A 23,746-nucleotide genomic window follows, 5' to 3' on the forward strand; every position below is an offset into this window, starting at 1 on the left:
TCTAGGAATACTGGTTTATTAGGAATAACTTATTTTTGGACTAATATTTTTTGGACTAATAAATAGGTATCCTCCTATTCTTTTTTAGAATAATAGTGTTTTATCATAATTTTTACAAGGCATAACAGTAGGTTAGGGTGCGGCGGCCAGCATGTTTATCTTACACTCAAAAGTGTACTGAATGATAACCAACAGCATGAAATAGTGTCAAAAAATATAAAAAGTCACAATCATGAACCAAATGCAGCCAAGGAAAAAGTAAGTTTCGAAAATGTTCAAAGTTGTGCCAAAACTTTTCTTATTCGGAGTATAGTTTTTATGCTTATAATGATTATGCTTATATATCATTATTATCATTAATTATTATGCTTGTAGTAGTTATGAGTTTCAAAATTATGCTTAAAAAGTTATGACAAATTAATACTATGCGTAACTAATAATAGGTCAAGTAACAGTATGCCATGGTAAATTATTACATAAAATTTTATGAGTAAATATAGAGAACCATTGACTACAGCTACCAGTGTGGATCCTGTACGAACCAGAATTGTTCCATCTTTTCCATATAAAATGATAATAAAACTTACCTCATTTCCAATTCATTAGTGTATCCATTAGACACGAAGGTATCATCGTAGTCTGGCAGAGAATACTTGGTCCTTCTCATCATGAGGAGTTTGGGCATGAACTGGAGGAAGAGCTTCTTCATCCATGGTGACATGGTGTGGGTTGACGGTGACCTGGTGGGAGGGAAGGTAAGGCCTCGAAATAAGTCTATTACACTTCTTTTATAGTGTGGGTTGTGAGGTGGATAACCAACCTCAGCAACCTGGTCAGGTTTATTATTGAGCAGCGAAAGGCTCCTGGCATGGTTCATGTGACAAAAACATGCTTACACCAGTAAGACCATGCAATGATCATCTTACTTTCAGACAATAGGGTGATCAGCCTACGATGACCTAACCAAACTAGGGACCACAAAGTGATTTTTGTGATATGTCCCCATTGGGATTCGAACCTGGGAGCTCTGGATCGTGAGCCCTCCGCTCAACCTCTGAACTAGGGAGGCCGGTAAAGTTACGGCAAATAGTGATTACGTTTGAGCCCGCAGCTTCACAATCATTATCAAAATGTAAACGTGTTATGTTGTCACCAGATACCATCGGTTTGTATTGCGATATATAAGCTCTAGAAGTGATATGATAATAGGGTAGTTTCCAACTAGTCAAATCAGTTACTTTTTAGTAAACGTCAATACACGAAATCACTATGGAATTTAGTGAAAAAGTCATAGAAAAACGTGACAAAATTTCGCACTTATTATAAGATTTTTCTTTATTAAAATTCATAAATAATTTAAATAGAAAAAAGAAAACCTTTAGATCTGTCTTTATTAGCAATCATAATTTCATAATTTATCTTTAACCTAGGAAACTAATTGTACTGTATTCATGTGTTTTGTCTGATTGTTGAATTTTTAGTTCTGTGCAATAAAGTATATTTGATTTGATTTGATTTGAAACTACCCAATTGTCATAAAACGCTAACCTTGTTCATATCAGGGTATGTATTTTTTATACAACATTTGTACTAGGCTCTTAAACTTTTCATTTTATATTTTCAGTGCACAGAAGAACTTAGAACTCGTTCATCTGCTTATCTTTTTCATTTTATATTTTCAGTGCACAGAAGAACTTAGAACTCGTTCATCTGCTTATCTTCCGGGGCACGTCGTTAAAATCGACAGAAGGATCGTGTCCTTTGTAACGTGATGGACAGTACTGGAATCACCTGTATATGGTACACGAATGTAAACGAGTGCTTATTTAAATGTCCATCAATTATTTTATTTATCGTGTATCAGAATTTGAAATTAGAACTAAGAACTCTATAGAGTTCTTAATTCAAATTTTTAATCAGAACTTGGAACGAGAACTAAGAACTCTATAGAATTCTTAATTCAAATTTTTATACATGATAAATCTAATAAATGACGGATCCTTACGAAAATTTGCTTCGTTTGTGTTCGAAAATACGATGATTGCCGAGGAACAATCAAAGAGCAAAAGATCAGTCACTGATCCCAGCGAATTATTTGTAAACAGTTGTGAATTTATGAACCGTTAGTTGTCATAATTATGAAATTTATGTTTTTGTAGATGTTTTTTGGTCTATTATAGAAACGACATGAAACCAGCAGTCTAAAGTGCAACCAGTTAATTTATTACTTTTCAGGAAACTGATTGGACTTTTGCAGCTTATTGTACATTACGAAGATAGTACTGTACATCCTAGAACATCGTATGAAAAGTAGCAGCAAGTTTTCTTCAGATAACTTAGTCAACTCATTTAGTCATAATGGGCGTGAGAATATGTATGTATGCATATTTGTATCATAATATATATAATTGCCATTTCCAGCCAAAACTAAGTCTTCTCTGACAAAATTATTCGAATGCTAATAGCATTTATCGCGACATCTAGCGCCATAACTCACAAACTCACAATGTTCTATTACATTAACGACAATATTACAATGGCATAAGATTTATAACATCATTTACATGGAAACTCTGGACAATGTGTGTTAGTTCATTAATTTTATTACCGTTTATATGAAAATTAAACGGTGAAAATGAACGTTTTAATTTAAATAGAAATAGTGTTTAAAGGCTTTGGAAATTGTTGTCGGTAAGTGATTTTAAAGAAAGAAATTAACGTTTATTATAAAGGGACACCACAGTAACAAATATAAAACAAATAACAAATATATAATATAAAACACGGAGTAACACATAACTTACAATCAAAACACATAATAAAAACAACATACACGAGAAATACAAATAATTGAGTGTATGGACTGGTCAACATGGTGGTGGTGTCCTTTATAAAAGGGCCTCACTCAGTATAAGCCGCGGCGCGAGCCACGACGCTGGTATTCTGTGGACCCTGCTAAGTGGGGCACGGAAGCCGTAATTTACACACATACACATACACAAAAACATAGCATCACGCCTGGACCTCCCAAAGGGTAGGCAGACGTGTATGGAATAGACACTGACTCCTCGCCAGCTATATTTAAACCCTTAAGTAACAAGGGACGAGCATATTACCATTAACCGAGCACAAGTCCTGGAAACCACGTGATACCAATTATCTATGAATTCAGTGGTTTAGAACCGGCATCCGAAAATAGTATATCGCACCCTTCGTGGAAAAACGCAGTAAGTTGATTTTATCAACTTTTCAGGAGCTAAAAAAAACTGTCCTACTAATTAGTTATAAGTCCTGGAAATAACCTTCAAAGAGAAAATAATAGCAAAATGTAGCCCGGATTGACCCATATTTATAAATTTTTAATTAATAGTGTATATTTGAAAAAAAATTAAAAAAACACGATTGCGTAGATATTCCACGAAACTATAATCAAACATTCCGTTGTAAGTACAGACACTGCTTTATTATTACGTAGTGCAAACAACATTGACAGTTGTAACTTTACCTACAACGTTGTTCACCTTCCGATTTCGCCTTACTCGGATGTTGTAAGTATTAGTTACTTCGTTCTTACACGAAAAATTTTAACAAAATATTTTGCGTAAGTTGAGAAACCTATTTGTTCCACGTGAAAGTAAATGATCTTTGATAGTGTAACTATAGAAATTGCTTTTTTAATAAGGAAATATCTCAAAATAATTGTATGTATCTTTAAATACTTGTTTGTTGCAGGGGTTAGTCTAGAATGTAGAAGTATGTATGCTCATACATTATACAGGGTGGCCCAGAACTTCAAGTTCAAAATGAAAAATTAGATAAAGTGGCTCATTGGCTACTAGAAACACCCCCATGTATGTTCAGCCATAATTTATTATTATTTATAGTTTAGGAGATATGACCTATTTTGTACCTTTTTCTAGATTTTCTAGCTTACTGCAGTAATCATCATTTTGTCACTATCCCTTACTTAATAATTATTTTACTTTACTTCATAACTATTTCTAAAGATATATACCGTTAGGTAAAAAAATAAAAACAGTCAAATCAAAGACAAAAAAAAAGTTATTGGAAGTCAAAGTGAGAAGTGGACCAAAATTGTCACAGTTGTTAAAACTTCGCCGAAGAATAATTAACACATGAGATTGGCATGGACGCTGAAAGTAGGTATCTCTAAAAAACTGCTCCATTTAATAGGCTTTTAGACACATCCAAAAAAAGTACCCTTAATAGAAGCAATAAACTAAGTAATTAGACCTCAAAGATTGCAAGATAGACAGATTTGAAGGAAAAAATTTCATTCTCATACAATGTAGGTAGCTGCTTCTTTATAACGTTGTTAAAGGTGCTCAAAGACACATTTTCAATAAAAAGAATCACGCTCATAATCGCTAACAGGGTAGACATAGCAACAGTCTGAAGACAAAACTTGCAGTCACTTTTGGTATTCATATTGTAATGAAGGAAAAAGTTATCCCCAAACACTGTTGGTGATTCATACTATGAGATACTAAAATAAAATCTGTCTGTCTTGCAATCTTTGAGGGCTAATTACTAGTTTTATGCCCCTATTAAGGGTACTTTTTTTTATGTGTCTAAAAGCCTATTAAATGGAGCAGTTTTTAAAAACACTTTCAGGGTTCATGAAAATCTCATGTGTTTATTATTCTTCGGCGAAGTTTTAACAACTGTAATAATTTTAGACGAATTCTCACTTTGACTTCCAACTTCCAATGACTTTTTTATCTTTCATTCGACTGTTTTTATTTTTTCACCTAGCGATACACATCCTTAGGCATAGTTATGAAGCAAAATAATTATAAATTAAAAAGAAAAAAATAGAATTATTAAGAAAGGGATAGCGATAAAATGATGATTTCTGAAGTAAGATAGAAAATCAAGAAAAAGGTGTAAAATGGGTCATATCTCCTAAACCGTAAATAATCGCTGAACATATATGGGGGTGTTTCTGGTAGCTAATGAGCCCCTCTATCAAATTTTTCATTTTAAACGTGAATTTTTGGGCCACCATGTATATTGAAATAAATTAAATCAGTGTTAAATTAAGTGTTTATTCTAATTTGTATTAAAAACATGAATATTTATTTACTAGCTGTGCCAAAAGTCGTTTGACCCGCATGGGTTTTCAGTTTTCAGGGAGTTATTTCTATTTGTAATTAAAATCCAACTTTTAATTTTAAAACGTTTATTAATTATTACATGCATAATCACAAAATAATATTAATACGGTATGGCACTTGCCTTTATTAGAAAAACCTTCATTTTCAGTTATTACAGTTAATCATTAAGAGTTTTCTTGAACATTTTGCTCCTTTCCGATCACCCCCTCTTTGCTTTTCGGTAGAACCTGCAAATGACAAAATATAAAAACTATTCAGTATGATAATAAATTACTAAAAAGAAAAACAACCATTAATACTTATTATAGTAAGCTTAGAGATGAGCCAATTTTCCAACGTATCCGAAAAGCGACAGAGTCAGTGATAAAAATGTATGTGATTGACATAAGGTTACATGTTAATCTCTCAAATCACTGTCACTGTCGTTTTACGTACTTAATCGTTGCAACTTGGCTAAAACCCCATAAAAGCCAGTTGGTTTGCATAAGAGATAACTCTAGAAAAAACTACATTAATCAATTCAAAAATATATCTGTGGTTGTTATGATAAGAGATAAATGACAGAATAATTATACCACAAATACACAGGCACTTACTATTTCAGAGAAACTTTACCACGCGCCGCTTCCAGGTTAGTAGGTAAATACCTATATCAATCTAGAATACAAATACTGAAAGGATATTTCGGCATACAAAACAGGGAACGTTTTTCAGCTACTTAGCTTCCCGGCCAAGTCGTAAATCAGAAATGGTACTAATATTAATTTTAATATTTAATATTAATACTATTTCCTAATTACCGACATACATAAGTAGTCAAAGTGACACCCATATCGCAGCCGAGCGGCGAGATCACTAGGACATTGCAGTCTGGTTACCGGATGGCCCAAAAGTAAGACGATCTGTGCGTCGGAGGGCACGTTAGGCAGTCGGTTGCGGCTTAATTAAGTATGCAGGTATGTCGTCGTTACATGAGGCATATCAAGGACCTATGGCGGCTCAGTAGTAACCCTGATACTAGGGTTGATGAGGTCAGTCAATTATTGTCTCAACCCACACGAGAGAAGAAGAAGTTTACTCGACTTTAGTAGGATACAGATAGGTACATACGAACCTTCAAGAGAATGTGTCTCATGTTGACTACGACGAGAAGATATCCCATAGTTTCTTGAAATATTTTTGCATTTCTGGTCATTCTTCCACTGGGTTGTACTGGATTGGGTTGCAGTATTAATGGAATCTGTTAATTGTAACATAATGGTTTAAATACATTGTTTGTAGGTAGGTACATAATAGACGTTAAGCAATAAAAATGACCCATTACCAAATCACCCTAATAATTAGACACAAACCTAGATATTTTATCGTTATTTAGGTATTAAATAGAAGGTTAGTACCAATGCGTTAATAATAAAATGCATATCAAACTCAAGCGAAAAAATAACAACAAAATCAAGGGTGTTTTTGCAAAAGTTAACTTATACTTATACCTAGGTAGATAATTCACAATCACGCCGAAATACTACAGTTGATCACGTGACAGTTTTTTGTTAAAATATCTTTATTTTATTTATATACCAGGTGCTATGCCAGGTGATAGCGAATGTATAAAAACGGCACACCCTAATTTAAATAGGTAGTTAGTTTATAGATTAAAAGCACCGAATAGGCACCTAGGCATGCTTAGTTTACTTTAATAATTAGTACAGAGCAGTGCAATCATCATCACGCATTAACCAAACCAACTTACGTCAAGTAGGTAGGTATCTGCTTCTGTGTAAACCTTACAAAACAAAATATTTATAATATTAATAGTCTAATAAATAGTAACATACTAAGTAGGTAAGGTAATAGGTACCTAAAATCTAGCTAGTCTATTTATAAGTAAATAACTCACCATCTTCGATTTTGTCCAAGTTGAGCATACGTATAATCCTTGGGTTTTTTACTTCCACACAAAGATATGCACGCTTCGAGTAGCCACCATGAACAAATTAAATAGAGAGATAATTATTACATCTATCCAACATTCGTCAATCATGACTTTTTATTCTAACAAAAATCGACCTTATTATTACTACAATGCGATCGTTATTTGTAGGGTCGTATGCTGACTGACGGAATACCGCGGTAAAACTACGATCACAAATAGACAATCAGCTTTCACTCTACAAATAACGATCACAGTGCGATAATAATAAGGTCGTTTTTTATAAACTTCGTCGGCAATAATTTGGTCTATGGGTGATCTTGGTTTTACCGTGGTAAAACCACAATCAGCATACGACCCTACAAATAACGATCACAGTACAGTAATAATAGGATCGATTTTTGGTTGAATATAAAGTCGAGATTGACGAAAAATTGGTGGATAGATGTAATACCTCTCTAATATCTTTCTAATACCTCTCTTTGAGTAAGTACAGTAATTAGAATAATACGACAAATGATTCAAATTATTGCCTTTAAAAGAGTTGTATTCATATTTACGAAGAGTGTAGTGTAAAATATGTCATCGAAAAATGAAGTTAAATGAAATAACGTAATAGTAATATCAAATCTTGCTTGGAAAAAACTACGTGATTATATTTACACCAAATCGTTACCCTAAAAGATTCGCAGAATAGGCAAGTAGCTGGAGTTACACCAAATAGTAACGCTAAAAGATTCGTGGAATAACGAAGTAACTAGACGTACAACCACTGTCGTGTCGTATAATGTCGTGAAACATGTTAGTACCTTTACTTACGACTCGACCATCCTAAAAAACTTTCGTGTAAAATCGACGTAAGTGTTATTATGACTTTACTATATGGGAAAATTACAAAAAAAAATCACGTATTTATACTTACTTTCTTATTATGGGGGAAAAACTATTTTTATCAATGTTGCACAATTTCATTTTTTTTGTAATAATTTCTTCATTTTTACTGATATCTTAATGAAAATTTGTGAGAAGGTGTATTCGTGTACGCTGAATTGAAAGGTGCAATAAAAAAAAAATGTCGCTAGTCCACTTACTGCGTTTTTCCACGGGGGGTGCGATATATTAGTTGTATTTCACTTATTACTTTTTATAACTTTGTAGTCCCTAGTTTGGTTAAGACATTACTGGCTAATCACCAGATTGTCCGAAAGTAAGACGATCCGTGCTTCGGAAGGCACGTTAAGCCGTTGGTCCCGGTTACTACTTACTGATGTAAGTAAGTAGTCGTTACATGAGTCATGTCAGGGGCCTTTGCCGGCTCAATAGTAACCCTGACACCAGGGTTGATGAGGTTGGTACTCCACCTCACAACCCACACGGTAGAAGAAGTTGTATTTTAAAGCTGTACCTGCTCGGACTACCTCATTAGGATATAGCCGTGAGCTTATGTTATATTATGTGTCATCAGATACCAATTATAATTTTCTCAATTCTAGTAACACATTTTAGACAATCCGCGCGTATGAACGCTTTCAATAAACAGCATTCTCTAGTTTAGAGTGCCATAACACAGCTCGTAATTCACACACTATTGTCCTCGTATCGACGTGACAACGTTACAATGAACCACTAGATTTATGGGGCACACGCCTTTATTTCGCCGACCAATTTACTGGTCACACATTTTAGTGCGCGCAGTTTTTCGCACCCTCGTTCAGCGCATGGGCTGTGATAGAGAATTCACTTGCAATTGTTTTAGTTTCGATTTTATTTTTTTGAACTACTAATTGTTATTTATGTGGAACGAAAACTTTTAAAGGCTTGCCGTTAGGACCCTATCACATTAGAACACCACGGCAGCGCAACCACGATCTCGCCTTCAATAAAATGTATACAGGTAAACGCAGCCTTATGGCACAGAGTAGGTAATAACCGTGCCAACAAAATGTATGCAACATTTTGTTAATAGCGGCGCGACAGTTGTGGCCATTCTTTATGTTATTTTTTATAAGTATCTTACTAATTTACCTTAAGTTTTTTATTAATCGTCTATGGACTAAAATGTGGTCTGAAATATTAGGTATATTAATACTTTATTGGATTTACGCCATAATACAATTAAATAATCTTTTGAGCTTGGTATAGAAATTTTGATGAATCCAGTAAAAACCATCTAATTTTATTTTAAGATCTGTCATTTTCTTATCCGCCGAAATGGAAAGGACGTAATCGACAGGCATTAAAATTTATGGAACACATATCAGTTTTTGGCAGAAATTTTGTGCCTATTTTATTCGCCCGGGTTATTTACTCATTTCGCTCATTGTGTAATACATTTGACAGTAATGTCAACTTAATTCTGTCTGATTATTGGCCAATATAACATTTTGGAAGCGTTTTTTACACTTCGGCCTAAAATTGGTATGCGTTCCGTAAATTTTATACCTGTCGATTACCTGTCCCTTTCCTTTTCGGCGGATAAGAAAATGACAGGTATAACTTAAAATAAAATTTGATGGTGTAAACTGGGCACAGCACCCTTACCTAGCTAAAATTTTCAACAGTCTATAAAACAAGGTAGGTAATTGCAACATTTTATCTCAAAGTACGCTATCGACAGGTATTGTGTCTTCAGACTCATGCTCTAACAAAGGCTAGAATTTATGCTGCATACAGCTGATATGGCTTTTGTATGAGGACGTGTTTATGGCTGCAACGAGTATGTAGCTGAACATTTTGGTATCTTACGTCTTAAGGAATCCTCATAAATATTAACGACCTATCGAGGTTAGATAGAGGAGCCTTATCGAGGTTCGCTTACCCAACCTGAAGGTGAAGAAACAACTGCCAATTTGAGCTTTAAACACTTAGAAACATACATAAATACATAAACTCACGCCTGTTTCCCACCGGGGTAAGCAGACACACCCACCACAACACACACACAAACACTTAGAAAAACCCGTCATAACTATCTAAAATATTTTAGATATACATGAACCTAGACAACTAGGATTATGCATTATACCGATTGGAAATATGTAGTTTCGTGATGACTAATTGATATATTAACACATATACCATTTTTTTTTTACTTTTTACGTAGTTTACTTATACTTTATGATCGTCATTTTTGTTATCGTTATTTTTCCGTAAGTACACCGCATTTTTTCAGCTGAGGAAAAGTAGTTGCAAGTACTTAAACCTCAAAAGTAGACGTTCTCAAAAAGGATCGTAAAACGATTTCAGTCTTTTATACCTATTTGTTATCTAGACAACCTGAGATCAACCCATTATAAAGATCTAGGTGACATTATATTTAGTCATTTCGCGAAATAGTCTTTAATGTTGCTTCTATGCTGTTCTGGGAGCAAATAAAAAACATAGAACACGTTCAGCTGCTTGTCTTCCCGGGCATGTCGTAAAATCCGACAGAGGGATTGTGTCCTCTAACATGATGGACTAATGTTATGGGCGATAGGCTGATCCCTTATCACCATAAGGTTTATCATATCCAGCTCACGACATCGTATCAACAGTGGCTGCAAGTTGTCTTTGATTACTTGTGACTCTGCCCACCCCATTAGGGATTACGGGCGTGAGTTTATGTATCATCATCAGCCGTATGACGCCCACTGCTGGGCATAGGCCTCCCCCAAGGATCTCCACGACGATCGGTCCTGCGCTGCCCGCATCCAGCGGCTTCCCGCGACCTTCACCAGATCGTCGGTCCACCTTGTAGCGGGCCTACCCACTGAGCGTCGTCCGACACGTGGTCGCCACGTGGGAGTTTATGTATGTGTGTCTTTAATGTGGTGAATCATATTGCTATCTCGACAACCTGATATTACCAACCATTATAACGACATGTTACACAATGCGTTACTATTGCCACTCCGTTGCGACGCGTCGTCGTGGCACTGTGTATAAGGCAGTCTAATCCGACGTATCGTAGCGGAAATGCCGTTTTGCATCGCTTACATCATCAGCCCATTAACGTCCCCACTGCTGGGGCACGGGCCTTCCCTATGGATGGATAGGGAGATCGGGCCTTAAACCATCACGCGGGCCCAGTGCAGATTGGTGGTTATTAACGACTACTAATGCAGCCGGGACCAACGGCTTAACGTGCCTTCCGAAGCACGGAGGAGCTCGAGATGAAAACTTTTTTTGTGGTCACCCATCCTATGACCGGCCTTTGCGAAAGTTGCTTTACTTCAACAATCGCAGGCCGAGCGCGTTAACCGCTGCGCCACCGAGCTCCTCAGAAGAACGAGCATCGCTTACATTACAGTGCAATTTTTTATTTAATAACCCATGAATACAGGTGCACCAAATTTAAAATAGTATTGTTTTTAAAAGTATAAACTATCTGAATTCATTAAAGACACCTTTACAGGTGATGTGTGCTAAGGTGCAAGATTCAAACAAAACAATTTATGCTTATCAAAATTAAAAGTGCAAAACAGATCCGTTTATCTTTCCTTTATATTTTAATTTATATTTTACTAAGTTTTATAGCTGAACTTGTCAAGATTTTATTTATTGTTTTATAAAACACAGACTTTGGGAGTAAAGCACCTTGCCTACGTAAACGGGCAAGTAATCAAAGCTAACTTCAGACAACATAATATTGAGAAAAGGAAAAAAGAGAAAAGATACGAAGCAGAGAGACTAAAGGAACGTGGAAGAAAGACTATAGGAGTTCTAATTAGTATCGAAATCTCACCTAAAATGGACGTTGAGTACACACACGGTCATCCAAACACTTAAGGACACCAAAATCATTGTAAATAGTAAGTACTTCCCTAATAAGGGTATGGCCAGTGACGTGGGAGGTATAATCTCAGCCAGTAGTAGGAAAAACACCGTCAAAGACACCAGGATGGAGATGCTTAATGAAATCTACGAGAGAAAATATATACATGTAATTCTTATGTCTATAGTCTGGCGAAAGGGAATTACAAACCTTATGTGAAACGCGAGCAATAATCCGGTCATAAATATTTCTCATCAAACTGCAGTAACATAGTTATTAAAAGTCAAATATTAAAGATACGGAAGAAGAAAATAATATCAAATAATAATAATGGTATAAATAGTGAAGATAAAACAGAAGTAAAAGAAGATTATCTCAAAAAAGTACAGAAGGTAGAAAAAAAAGGAATGAAGAGAGAGATATCGATAGACATAGGAAGGATAGATAACAATAGAAAAGAGATTCGAAAGACGAGTTATGAAGAGAAGACAATAATTCATCCCAGTTCCTCAGATATTTACAGCAACTAAACAAAAGGTTTCTAACTCCCCTCGCCAGTATTAAACTACATAATTTACCTGAAATGCACGTTTAAAATGCAAACAGTGACCCATACGCTGAGCGACACGAGTATCATTGTGAATAGCAGGTATTTCCCGAGTAGGGGTATCGCCAGGGACGTTGGCGGGATGATCTCAGCCAGACCAAGGAAGAACACGGTGAGGGACACCAGGATTGAGATGCAGAGCGATATCTAAGGGAGAGAAGTCCTTTTTGAGTTAAGCAACTCAGCGCCTTCTTTCGTAGCTACTGTTTGACACTTAGATCGAGAATACTGCAGATGCAAGGTCGAGACGTGATTTGAATTCTGCCTCTTATGAGAGTCGTTTTCGGTTAATTTCACTAGGTACTTGCTGATCTCCCAAAAATATGGATTGTATATGCTATTTAGAACTGATTTGCAAACAGCAGTACTGATATTACCAACTTATCCGGCAAAAAGGCTACTAGACATTTTATCAGCAAGTAATGGTTTATTTTTAATGATAGTAAAATTACGAACTAGACGAACTGATAAACTATCAGTTTGAACTTTCATAATTTACAAAGATTTATTTTTTACAGATACTGCCGTTTCGAGTATTGTATCTCTTTTAACCAACTAATCTATAGTATTCGTGATCTAAGATTCGACATGACTAACAACGTCAACCAATCAGAAGCCGCAGGGTACTCATGATCAACGCGCCTTGTGATTGGTCGAACGCAAGGTCAATGCCCTGTGTCAAATAGAAGTTGAAGAAGTACATAGAATTGGCACCAAAGATTGTCTTTCCACTGAACGTCTTGGAAAGTGATGTGTAGTGAATGAATTTTTATGTTCCAAAATCAAAAATATGTTCATTTATGCTATAAATATAAAATATACATGTAATAGATAAGTTTCAAAGTAATAAAATTGTTAACAATTAAACAAATATGTCTTGTTCTGAGTATGCGGTCCTAAAATGTCAGCAATATAAGCACACCGAAAGCAAAAGCAAAATTGGGAGTAGAAGCTTCAGGATAATGATTAGGTACTTGGTGGAATACTGTTTTTACTACGTTCAAGAACTTCGCAAGAGTTTCTAAATCATGGCATACATAAAATATTAGTTTCTAATAAGCCAACACTGAAAGCTTTAAGGAAAAGTTGATTGTTTTGTGTAGGTATTACGGCCATAACTTACTGAGACGCCTTGACCACGGCACCAAACAATTAATATTGAAATGGCTTAGTTGTCAAAGCGTCGTGAAGTGAGTTTCAATTGTTTGACATAGCGTCTCGGTGAGTTATAACCCTTATAGTATTTTTGTAATTAGTGTATAAATTAGGTGAATAAATATAAATACATATACGTAGATACAGTTTTGTAGCAGGAAAGTCTGATCGTAGGTACGTATAATTTTAACTACATAGGTTATTTGTAACACACAAAGTTTAAACAAACTCGAACAACTTTGCCATCAAGAGAGGAACGCAATATCTACTAAAGTTCACACTAAACAAAAACAATTAGTCAAAATAAATAAAATGAAGATTTAAATTCACGAATCACGACGCTTCTTTATCACGACAGGTAACAAATGAAGGCTTGTCATTGGTTGTGATTATTTAGTTCCACAGGGTCCTGTCTTAGGTACAATTTGGTTTCTTTACTAAGGTATTAAAAAATAACAAAGTTGTTCGATCGTCTTTGTGGAAAGACAATAATATTAAAAATAATATTTTTGATGATACTAACACAATCACACGACTAGCTAATAAATCAAAAAAGACTACTGGAATGGATGAGCCAAGGTGGATGGAATATGGGATGGAATGAAAGGATGGACTAACATGCCCTACTATCCCACTTAGATTGAAAGCAATCGTAGATTTAGTTCAATTTGTTATACAGATTTATACAATAACTTTTTTGATAATTTAATGGTGAAATTATTGGTTTTCTATTATTTTCACAGATTGCTTTCAAAATTAAATAGTCACAAGACAATGGTATACTAGTTTGAAACTATTATATTTTTTATATCACTCGACAACACCTATGCTTCTAGATAATCTTAGAGAGATGATAGTTTCAATTCACGAACTCGTCAAAGGACAAAATTTTAGTCTTTAATTCTTGTTCTTCCCTTTTTGTTAAACAGCAAACCCAACTAATTCTACTTAATATTGAAAAGTAAAAATGCATATTATATGCTTGATTTTTCTCATTGTGATCAGAAAGCATTTACTGCCAAGTAGAGCAAGAGTCTGGTAAAATGCCTTCTCTTGTTTTATTATTACAATATTTGAGCCCTGCCATGGGCCTTTGGCGCCTCAATAATAACCCTGACACCATTATAGGTAAGGTCGACTGTTGACCTTATAACCCTTGCACTAGAGATTGATGATGATGAGCATAAAAATCTCTTAGTTAAGTTCTCTGGGAAACAAACGTAAAGAATGAAAGCAAATCTGACAGACTTTCAATACGACATAATTTATGGCATAATGTCCTTTGTCGAATTCAACTTAGGATAAACATTAACTAACTATAAAAACCTACCTTTTCTCCCGAGTCCGAGGGTAGATAAAATACAAGTACAGTCAAAAACGTTAAACCAACGCAAGGTATAATAAGGTTTACTGTGTAGAACAGTGTCTTTCTGCGCATCGTCAGTTTAAATGTTATATCTGAAAAGAAAAAGAATATTGTTTATAATACCAGTGATGACTATGAGAGCTAATTTTATATTTTTTTTATATCGTCCTATCGCAGTTCAAAGCTAAACTTAAGTACTTAGTGGACGATAAAAAGCGAACGCACAAATTCGGAAAGTTTACATCGACATGTGTTTGGGAAGGTGAAAATTTTTAAATTTGTTTATTATTATTGAACAATGAGTGCCCAATCAGAAATACACCAACATAATACAGTTTTCTTTGGGTAGCTCTTAGCTATAGAAGTAATAAAACTTTCGTCTTCTTTAGATCTAAACACAATTTTCAATTAACTGTAGCTTCTAAGTATATTGAGAAAAAATTGTCTACGACCAAAATAATTTTCTAATCTCAGAAGCCACATAACATTATTCCTTTCCGGAAACAGAAATTCCTTTTGATTTTATTTGTCATAACTTATTGTAGATTTGCCGCATGGCATTGACCGGATTTCTACTATTTGACCGGATGTATTATTTTAAGTTGTACCTGAAAATGGTTCAGCACAGCATGGATAATATTCCTCATTCCTCGTAGCCGGTACTTCCAATATATCCCATTCTACTGATAGATAAAACTCGCTCAAATCAATTCCAACGTGAACTAAACTGCTTCCCGGCATTTGGTCCATGTGTTTTAGGTCCACCTAAAAAAAAACAAGATTCAACATACTATAAGTATAATAAGGTGTAAGAAAAAAATAGTCGTACATCCCTAATGTTAAGAATTATTTCATTAGTAATTTCAACTGACTATTGGACTCAAAAGAGAAATCTTAATACTTAAGTCAGGGTACTTCGAGCTGTTTCAACACAAAATTTTCAAATATGACATCATAATGACCAAAGAGAAGAATGGATGTAAGAAAATCTCCGACAACATTACACTAGACTGGATATTATGATGCTCTCACATTCGTGTATATCTTTAGCTCTTAGATAAAATAATTATAAATAAGTAAGTAGTATCATCGTCTTCTGTAACGGACAAACTAACGCTCCAAAATAATATACATACAATCGACACGACACATATTCTTTAAGAAATGCAGTCCCTTTATAGCTTAACATCTTCTTTCTTCTATTGTGTATGAAAGGTCAATGACCCGTGGTCGCATAGACTCCTCGATTATGTGGATAATATTACAGCCAATCTGAATATCCCAGGGTCTAGATCAAAAGAACGTCCAAAAACAAGATATCTGTGCTATCACAACGACATTACAATTGTGAAATTCATAAACACACACACACACACACACAGTGACAGGTACGATAGAACGAAGTGGAAGCGAAATACGAAGACGACAGATCAGGGGTAGAAAAAGGCAATTCGTCTAAATTTGACATTTGTTTTGCATGCTAATTGCTTCGTAGTGGCCTTTTTAACCCCCAGATGGGAATGATAAATGCCACGGAGAGAGAGAGACAATGACCTGTGAACAGAGTCTTCGAAAGTGTTTCCGGGCAATCAGAAGCGTTACTAACCTGAGCCCCATTATAAGTCCAAGAGCCGAACTTCATGAAACACGTCTGTTCATCGAAGGGGAAGTACTCCACATTGATCTCGCAGGAAGACTTGTATATAGCTGGAGGCTTCCAGTTCACCTCGCCAGTATACTTCAATGTCGCCTTCGTCATTAGAGTCACCTGGAATATTGAAAGAATGTTCTTATTAGTCTCTTTTTTGGTTGTACATCATATTAACAGCCTATATACGTCCCATTGCTGGGCACAAGCCTCCCCTCAATCAACCGGAGGGGGTATGGAGCATACTCCACCACGCTGTTCCACTGCGGGTTGGAGGAGCTAATAGCCGGGACCAACGGCTTAACGTGCCCTCCGAAGCACGGAATCATCTTACTTTTTCGGACAATCAGGTGATTCAAGCCTGAAAAGTCCTTACCAAACAAAGGACAGTCTCACAAAGTGATTTCGACAATGTCCCCATCGGGAATCGAACCCGGACCTCCAGATCGTGAACCTAACGCTCTAACCACTAGCACGGAGGCTGTTAGACCACGTTTTTTTCGGATATTCTGAACTTATTTTTATATAAGTGCGTGTTGAATTTTTGTACTCGCTTAGAGATTGAAAAACCTCTACGGTATACAAGGGAAGCTTTCGTTTAAATTAATACACCCTTTTTAATATTGAAACCATTATATACAGATTCTTCCGAAACGTACACGCTGACAGCAGTTTTAGCTTCGTATGAAATTATAATCACTATCACAGAACAGGGGGGTTAAAATAACCACATTTGACATTTGTTTGCATTGCGCACTTACTTTTATATGCGCAAATATCAAATTGCAATATTGCTTTCTTAAATGATTTGCTTCGATGTGGCCATTTTAACCCCTAGATAAGGTTGACTTTTGTTTCGTTTATTTTGAAAAATTCGACGCGAAATATGAATCACCACACACTGGGTGGCATCTGAATTCTATAAAATACAACATCTCAAATTCCGACATCGCGTACGATTCGGAAAAATCCTGATGTGAATCCTGTTACCACCAAACTTTCATTTTAGTTTTTGAAATTAATCTTGTATAATATACCTTAGGACTTTTTTTATTTAAAGTGATTGCAAGTTGTCTTGAACCCGCGGGCATTGAAAATTAAAAAAGCGAAAGTTGGTTGTTGAACTTACTTCATAATTCCCATCCCAATTGTTGTAGAGCACGATGTCTGGAAGCCATATATGTTCAGAAGGCACGTACAGCATCTCCACGCCACCATACTCTTCTGGGTTCCATGTGAGTTTGTAATCGAACCATTTCTGAAATACATATGAGAAAAAGCGTCCTTAAATATTGTTGCTCTTGTCAATGGCAGTACATTCCTTTTCGAATTTGATTTAATTTATAGAATATGTATTCAAAATTGCGATAATTTATATCATTAATAATAAATTACAAATCACCCAGTTAAAAATGTTACAGTGCTTCTTTTTTTCAATCATCTCTTTTCCGAATACAAAACGAATGCTAATTTTCATCAATTATCAGATTTATCGTATATCAAAATTTGAATTCAGAACTAAGTTAGTGCTCTATTGTTGTTTTGTTCACGCAGGAATCCAAATTAGCATTCGTTTGTATTCGGAAATGCAATGATTGTCAAGGGACATTACGAAAACAGAAGCACTGTACATGACATTTACATCATCATTATTTTAAGAGTCGGTCGGTCGGTCGACCTCACCAGCCTCACGAAATCATCATCATCAACCCACTGCAGTCCTCTGCTGGACATAGGCCTCTCCCAAGGTGCGCCACAAAGCCCTATCCATAGTCTTACGCATCCAGTCGCTTTCAGACACCCTCTGAAAGTCGTCCCGCCATCTTGCCAGGAGTCGACCTACATTGGGTTTCCCCAGACGCTGTCTTCACTCCAGAAAACGCTTACACATGCAATTGTCGATTCTGCGACATTGGCCAGCTCACTGCCATTTCAGTTTGCCCACGAAATAGAAAAAAAAAATAGCCTCACCTGCTCAACCCAAAGATTGGTAGTCATGACTTGATTCTTCAGATTGACCTCCATCAACTGTGACAGCTTCAACCCGAGCCTGACAGTCAATATCTCGCTGACGTTGGTGACGGGTCTAATCAGCCTGTTGTAGTTGCTCAGCAGATCATCATACAGACGCTTCACGTCAGGGTTCGCTTCCAGGAACTTTACACCTGGATTTGAGTAATAGAGAATTAATATAGAATTATATATTCATGCCTATTTTCCATCGGGGTAAACAGTGCCTATATAATTCCATTTGCATCTGATATCTCTCTCTCTCTTTATTTAAGAGCTGCGCTCTTGTCGGTGGAGTAATCGCCTCCATTTTCATTAAGTACTCCATAGGGCGTATAGAACGGTGGTTGCCTCAATCACCTTCCGCTTCTGATATAACTACTCAGAAATCAGAATAATTTATTCAATGTAATTATCATGGATAAACTTGTTAAAGGTCAATTCAAAGCAGGAGAAAGTGTAGGGATCGTAGCAAATGGAATACCTTAGTCTCTGCTTACCCCGGTGGGAGATAGGGGTGAGTTTATATATGTATTACGATGTTCAATGTAATCGACTTTTCGATAAACTGTTTTATTTTTTAATTTATTTATGAACAATAGGGGAGATTGGTTGATTGAGGGGAGGCCTGTGCCCAGCAGTGGGACGTATATAGGCTGTTTATGATATGATACGATTTTTGAACAAAATTACAAGCATTACAAGCAACTCGCGCTCTAATTTGGGTCATAAGCAGCATTAGAACTTTAACGTTGGGACATGCAGTATTGGACTGGGGTCTATACGTTGAACTAACTATAATTAAATAGTCCACTCGATCATAGTGTCAAGATGCATAATTAATCAATACTATCACTAAGTTACCTACTTCCTACTTTCTAGCGCTAAATTATATCTAGGTTTTGCAATACGAATCTAGTTTTGCTAATATAAAGGTTTTCAACACTGTCTCATAATCAGCTGATTGAAAACAAATTGATAGCCGCATTGCTATCTACCAGATAAGTTCTTGATAGGCTTTCAGACAGATTAGTAAGTAAGGAAATAGGCTTTTTGGCGTGTTACAAAACAAAACCTACATTTTCCAGTACTAAAAATTCGATTACTATCGTAGACAAGTTATGTATGCTATGGTTAAACTTAACTGAATGTCATACCCATAGATATTTATTAGTACGATTAAAATTGTATTAATCTACTTACCCATACAACTCCTAGCGACGTTCAAAATCACCAAAAGCAATCCGAACTTCATTATGAAAAGACTTTTAGTGTATTTTTAGTATAAAATCACGAACACATGTTTACAAATTTAAGATGAGGTTTTGAGATGAAGCTGCATTGCGCAGACGTAATCAATAGGCTACTAAGCCTACGGATGTGCTACGGATGTAGCCCGCTACGCCCTTCGTAACGCTGCTACGGTTTGCGATCGAGGCGCTAAGCGGATTTTTTTTAGAACTAACCTGTGGTATTAGTTCTTTCATTGTGTAATAGAGGGCGCTTTATGTAAAATTGTTTTTTATTTTGGTTTGTTGTGATTAGGGAAAAGGTTAACGTCGTGTCTTATAGGGGAGTCAAGGAATTGGCCTTTGATAGACTGGAATGGAAAATGCTACACCGACAAGAGCGTGGCTCTTAAATTGATGATGATGTGATTAGGGAAATAAAATTTACAAAAATGGAGCAACTTCAAATTTATTACAACCTAAAACCAGTTAGTAAGTAATAAATACAAAAATAACATCTTACAACTAGAGATTAAAAACAATAATTAAAAATAAAGTTCGCTTCAATTTATCGAAACATGGCACTTTTTTCTTTACAATTAAATAATCTAAAAAATACAATCATATAAACAAAAAACACCCTGCATTATTCTAGTTTCGAATTCGAATTTCAAATTCGAATGCTTTATGCTCAAATCATATTGCATGACATGCATATTTTTTTTGTTATGTTTTTTTCTGTGCATTACGATATACATATAAACTTTTTACGTTATTCTACCTCTTATTCTGTTTCATTTGGACGCTGTGTAAACTTCGTTTGTGGTTGAAACTTTCGCTAGATTCCTCGTGATCTGGGGACAATAGTTCTTATTTATGTATGTGTTTATGATAACATGTTATCATGTTATGTTATGTGATCCTAGCTCGGGATATTTCCTTGCCCAGGGTATCATTGGCGGTTCATCGCGGGAATGCTGGTAGCATAATAGGAACCTTTGGGGTCTTTATTAGTTATAGATGGCCCGAATATATTTAAATTATAATATTGTAGAAAAAGTACCTATATAAATTGAATATTATATAATAAGAAATATCAAAATAAAATATTTAAAACAATCAATCGTTTATATTAACGGCCTCCGTGATCCAGTGGTTTGTTCAAATCCCGGTGGGGACACATCACAAAAATCACTTTTTGATCCCTAGTTTGGATAGGACAAGCTAATCACCTGATTGTCCGAAAGCAAGATGAGCCGTGCTGCGGAAGGCACGTTAAGCCGTTGGTCCCGGTTACTTCTTACTGATGTAAGTTAGTAGTCGTTACATGAGCCATGTCAGAGGCCTTTGGCGGCTCAATAGTAACCCTGACACCAGGGTTGATGGGTCGGTAATTCACCTCACAACCCACACGACACTCCCGGTTACTACCGGGACCAACGGCTTAACGTTCCTTCCGAAGCACGGATCGTCTTACTTTCGGACAATCAGGTGATCAGCCTGTAATGTCCTGATCAAACTGGGGACCACAAAGTAATTTTTATGATATGTCCCCACCGGGAATCGAACCCAGGACCTCCAGATAGTGAGCCCAACGCTCAACCACTGGACCACGGAGGCCGATACTATGATAGGTCACTTACCTCTAACTGGGAATTTAGGTAAAGGCCACAAACTGAACGGATAGAAGTATGCGTTTGGCATTCTTCTTACTACTATCGAGTTTTCTTGCACCATCTTGGATTCTGAAACAATAAATTATACTTGTTAATCAGAAATCAGAAATCATTTATTCGCTTAGGATAGGTGGGTACAGAGTCACAATATGGTATAAAGCAGTGTTACAGCATCTCTATCCTGCTAATTATTATTAGCATGCAAATGTCGAAAATAAAAAAAAATCTCTAATACTTTATAGTATTAGAGATTTTTTAATAAGCCATTACTATTAGTAATAAGCCATTAACGTAATTTAAAAGCCATAACTTTAGTGGGTCCATTTTTAAATTTATCAGGTATCTTATTGTATACTTTTATGCACATGTTATGAGGACTTTCTAAACAAAGTGTAGTTTTAGGACAGTAGTCCCTTGCTAGTTCGTGTGGTAGCCGTCTCCTTCTAGGATTAATATCAGCTGCTGTCTTATTCCTTTGTCACCGCGAATCTAAGATCACTTATTTCCCACTTACGTACACACATGAATAAATGAATTTTAAATCTAGAACTATTTACGCTAGATTTACTGAACTGTGGCTTCGTTATGAAAAAAAAACATATAATGCATTCAACCTCTCATCCTTTAAGCCAAAGCACCTAATTCTGCTTCGAATCCGTTGGCGATGGCGTTGTACAGATTTAACGTCATAATAGGCTAGTTTCCAACTAGTCAAATCAGTTACTTTTTACTAAACGTCAAAACACGAAATTACTATGGAATTTGTATGAAAAAGCACTCTGTGACGTCATAGAAAAACGTGACAAAATGTCGGACTTATTATTACGTTTTTCTTGATTAAAATTCATAAATAAGTTTAATAGAAAAAAGAAAATGTTTTTCGTTAGTTTTAGATGTGTCTTTATTTAGTAATCAGAATTTCATAATTTATCTTGAACCTAGTACACGACCCAATTACCTTTTTTCTCAGCGCTAAAAATATAATGTAATGTCAAAGGCATATATAAACATTATTGTTGCTTGATATTTGGATCATATATGGTATAGAATTATATTGGTGCTAATTCCTGTAAATACCATCTAATTTTATTTTAAGTTATATCTGTCATTTTCTTATCCGCCGAAAAGGAAAGGGACGGGTAATCGACAAGCATAAAATTTATGGAACACACGTCAATTTTAAGCACAAATCTAAACCAACCGTCTAAAAATTTTACGTCCGTCAATAACCCGACACAGTTAAGTAGACAGCACGTCAAACGGATTGCATACCAGAGACGTACCTTTTGATTCGCCCGGGTTATTCATTCATTTACTCATTCTTCCTAAAATTAAGAGCTGTGAATCATCCGTCCCTTTCCTTTTCGACGAACATGAAAATGACGGATATAACTTAAAATAAAATTAGGCGGTGTCTGCAGGAATCGGGGCCATTGCTTCTCTTTATTTTGATCACAATAATAAAGGGTGCAATATGTGTTGTGCCTGCGTGTATTAACAAGGGTCAACATTTATACCCAAAAACAAAGATAAAAGATGCATGTCATGAAATTGGAAGGTTAATCGAAGGCAACTGTGTACAGCGCCATCTATTTAGAGTTTACTGTTTTCTTCGCTATTACTACTCATTTTACTCTCCTGCTACTCTGCCGGCACGTCGGGACTCCATCACCACCCATCGTGCCGCAGCATTAAAGCATTTTGTTCGTGTAAGAGTAAGTTATGTATTACAAGAGAAATCTAGAGCAATGTAAATCCCGACCAGGAAGCGTAGGGCAAAGGTAATCGGAGCATTCAGCCACAACAAATACTTCCTACTCTGAAACTAGGAAGACTACCAATGCCAAACGCATTACATCAACCATGCAGATTGAATAGTAGAATAGTATAGTAGTAGGAAAGATGAATTATAAAATGCTAATCTAGAAATAAAAGTCAGTTTAACATAATCAAAAATCAATCTCATGTTACTTTTCGACTTATTTTCGAATTTTATTTATGAATTAAATAACAATGAGTACGACGTTTAAGATCGTTTTATTAATGACGTCATAGGACAGTATATCCGTATAAACTGCAAAGAAAACTTTCGTTTTGACGTTTCGTAACAAGTATCTCATTTGACTAGGGTATCAAGTAGCCCATTGAATTGGTCATATTCGTAATCAAACAATGTATGGTTAGACCAGTGTCCTGTTTATCAAAACTTACAAGCTCTGTAATTACAATAA

General features: G+C 35.7%; 1 protein-coding gene across 1 annotated transcript in view; it reads right to left on the minus strand.

The window, feature by feature from the left end:
• The window catches only part of LOC126370681 (acetylcholine receptor subunit beta-like 2), a 57,932-nt gene extending 38,024 nt beyond the window's left edge, over positions 1-19,908 (minus strand). The window contains exons 1-8 of the mRNA XM_050015679.1: positions 19,814-19,908; positions 18,572-18,765; positions 17,730-17,858; positions 16,559-16,720; positions 15,561-15,717; positions 14,917-15,044; positions 12,403-12,578; positions 588-740 (exon numbers count right to left, since the gene is read on the minus strand). Coding sequence (XP_049871636.1) covers positions 588-740; positions 12,403-12,578; positions 14,917-15,044; positions 15,561-15,717; positions 16,559-16,720; positions 17,730-17,858; positions 18,572-18,765; positions 19,814-19,865 — 1,151 coding nt within the window. The 5' untranslated portion in view covers positions 19,866-19,908. The remainder of the gene's footprint in view (positions 1-587; positions 741-12,402; positions 12,579-14,916; positions 15,045-15,560; positions 15,718-16,558; positions 16,721-17,729; positions 17,859-18,571; positions 18,766-19,813) is intronic.
• Between the last annotated feature and the right edge of the window lie 3,838 nt (positions 19,909-23,746).

The sequence above is a fragment of the Pectinophora gossypiella genome, chromosome 11, assembly GCF_024362695.1.
Source record: "Pectinophora gossypiella chromosome 11, ilPecGoss1.1, whole genome shotgun sequence".
NCBI classification, from domain to species: domain Eukaryota; kingdom Metazoa; phylum Arthropoda; class Insecta; order Lepidoptera; family Gelechiidae; genus Pectinophora; species Pectinophora gossypiella.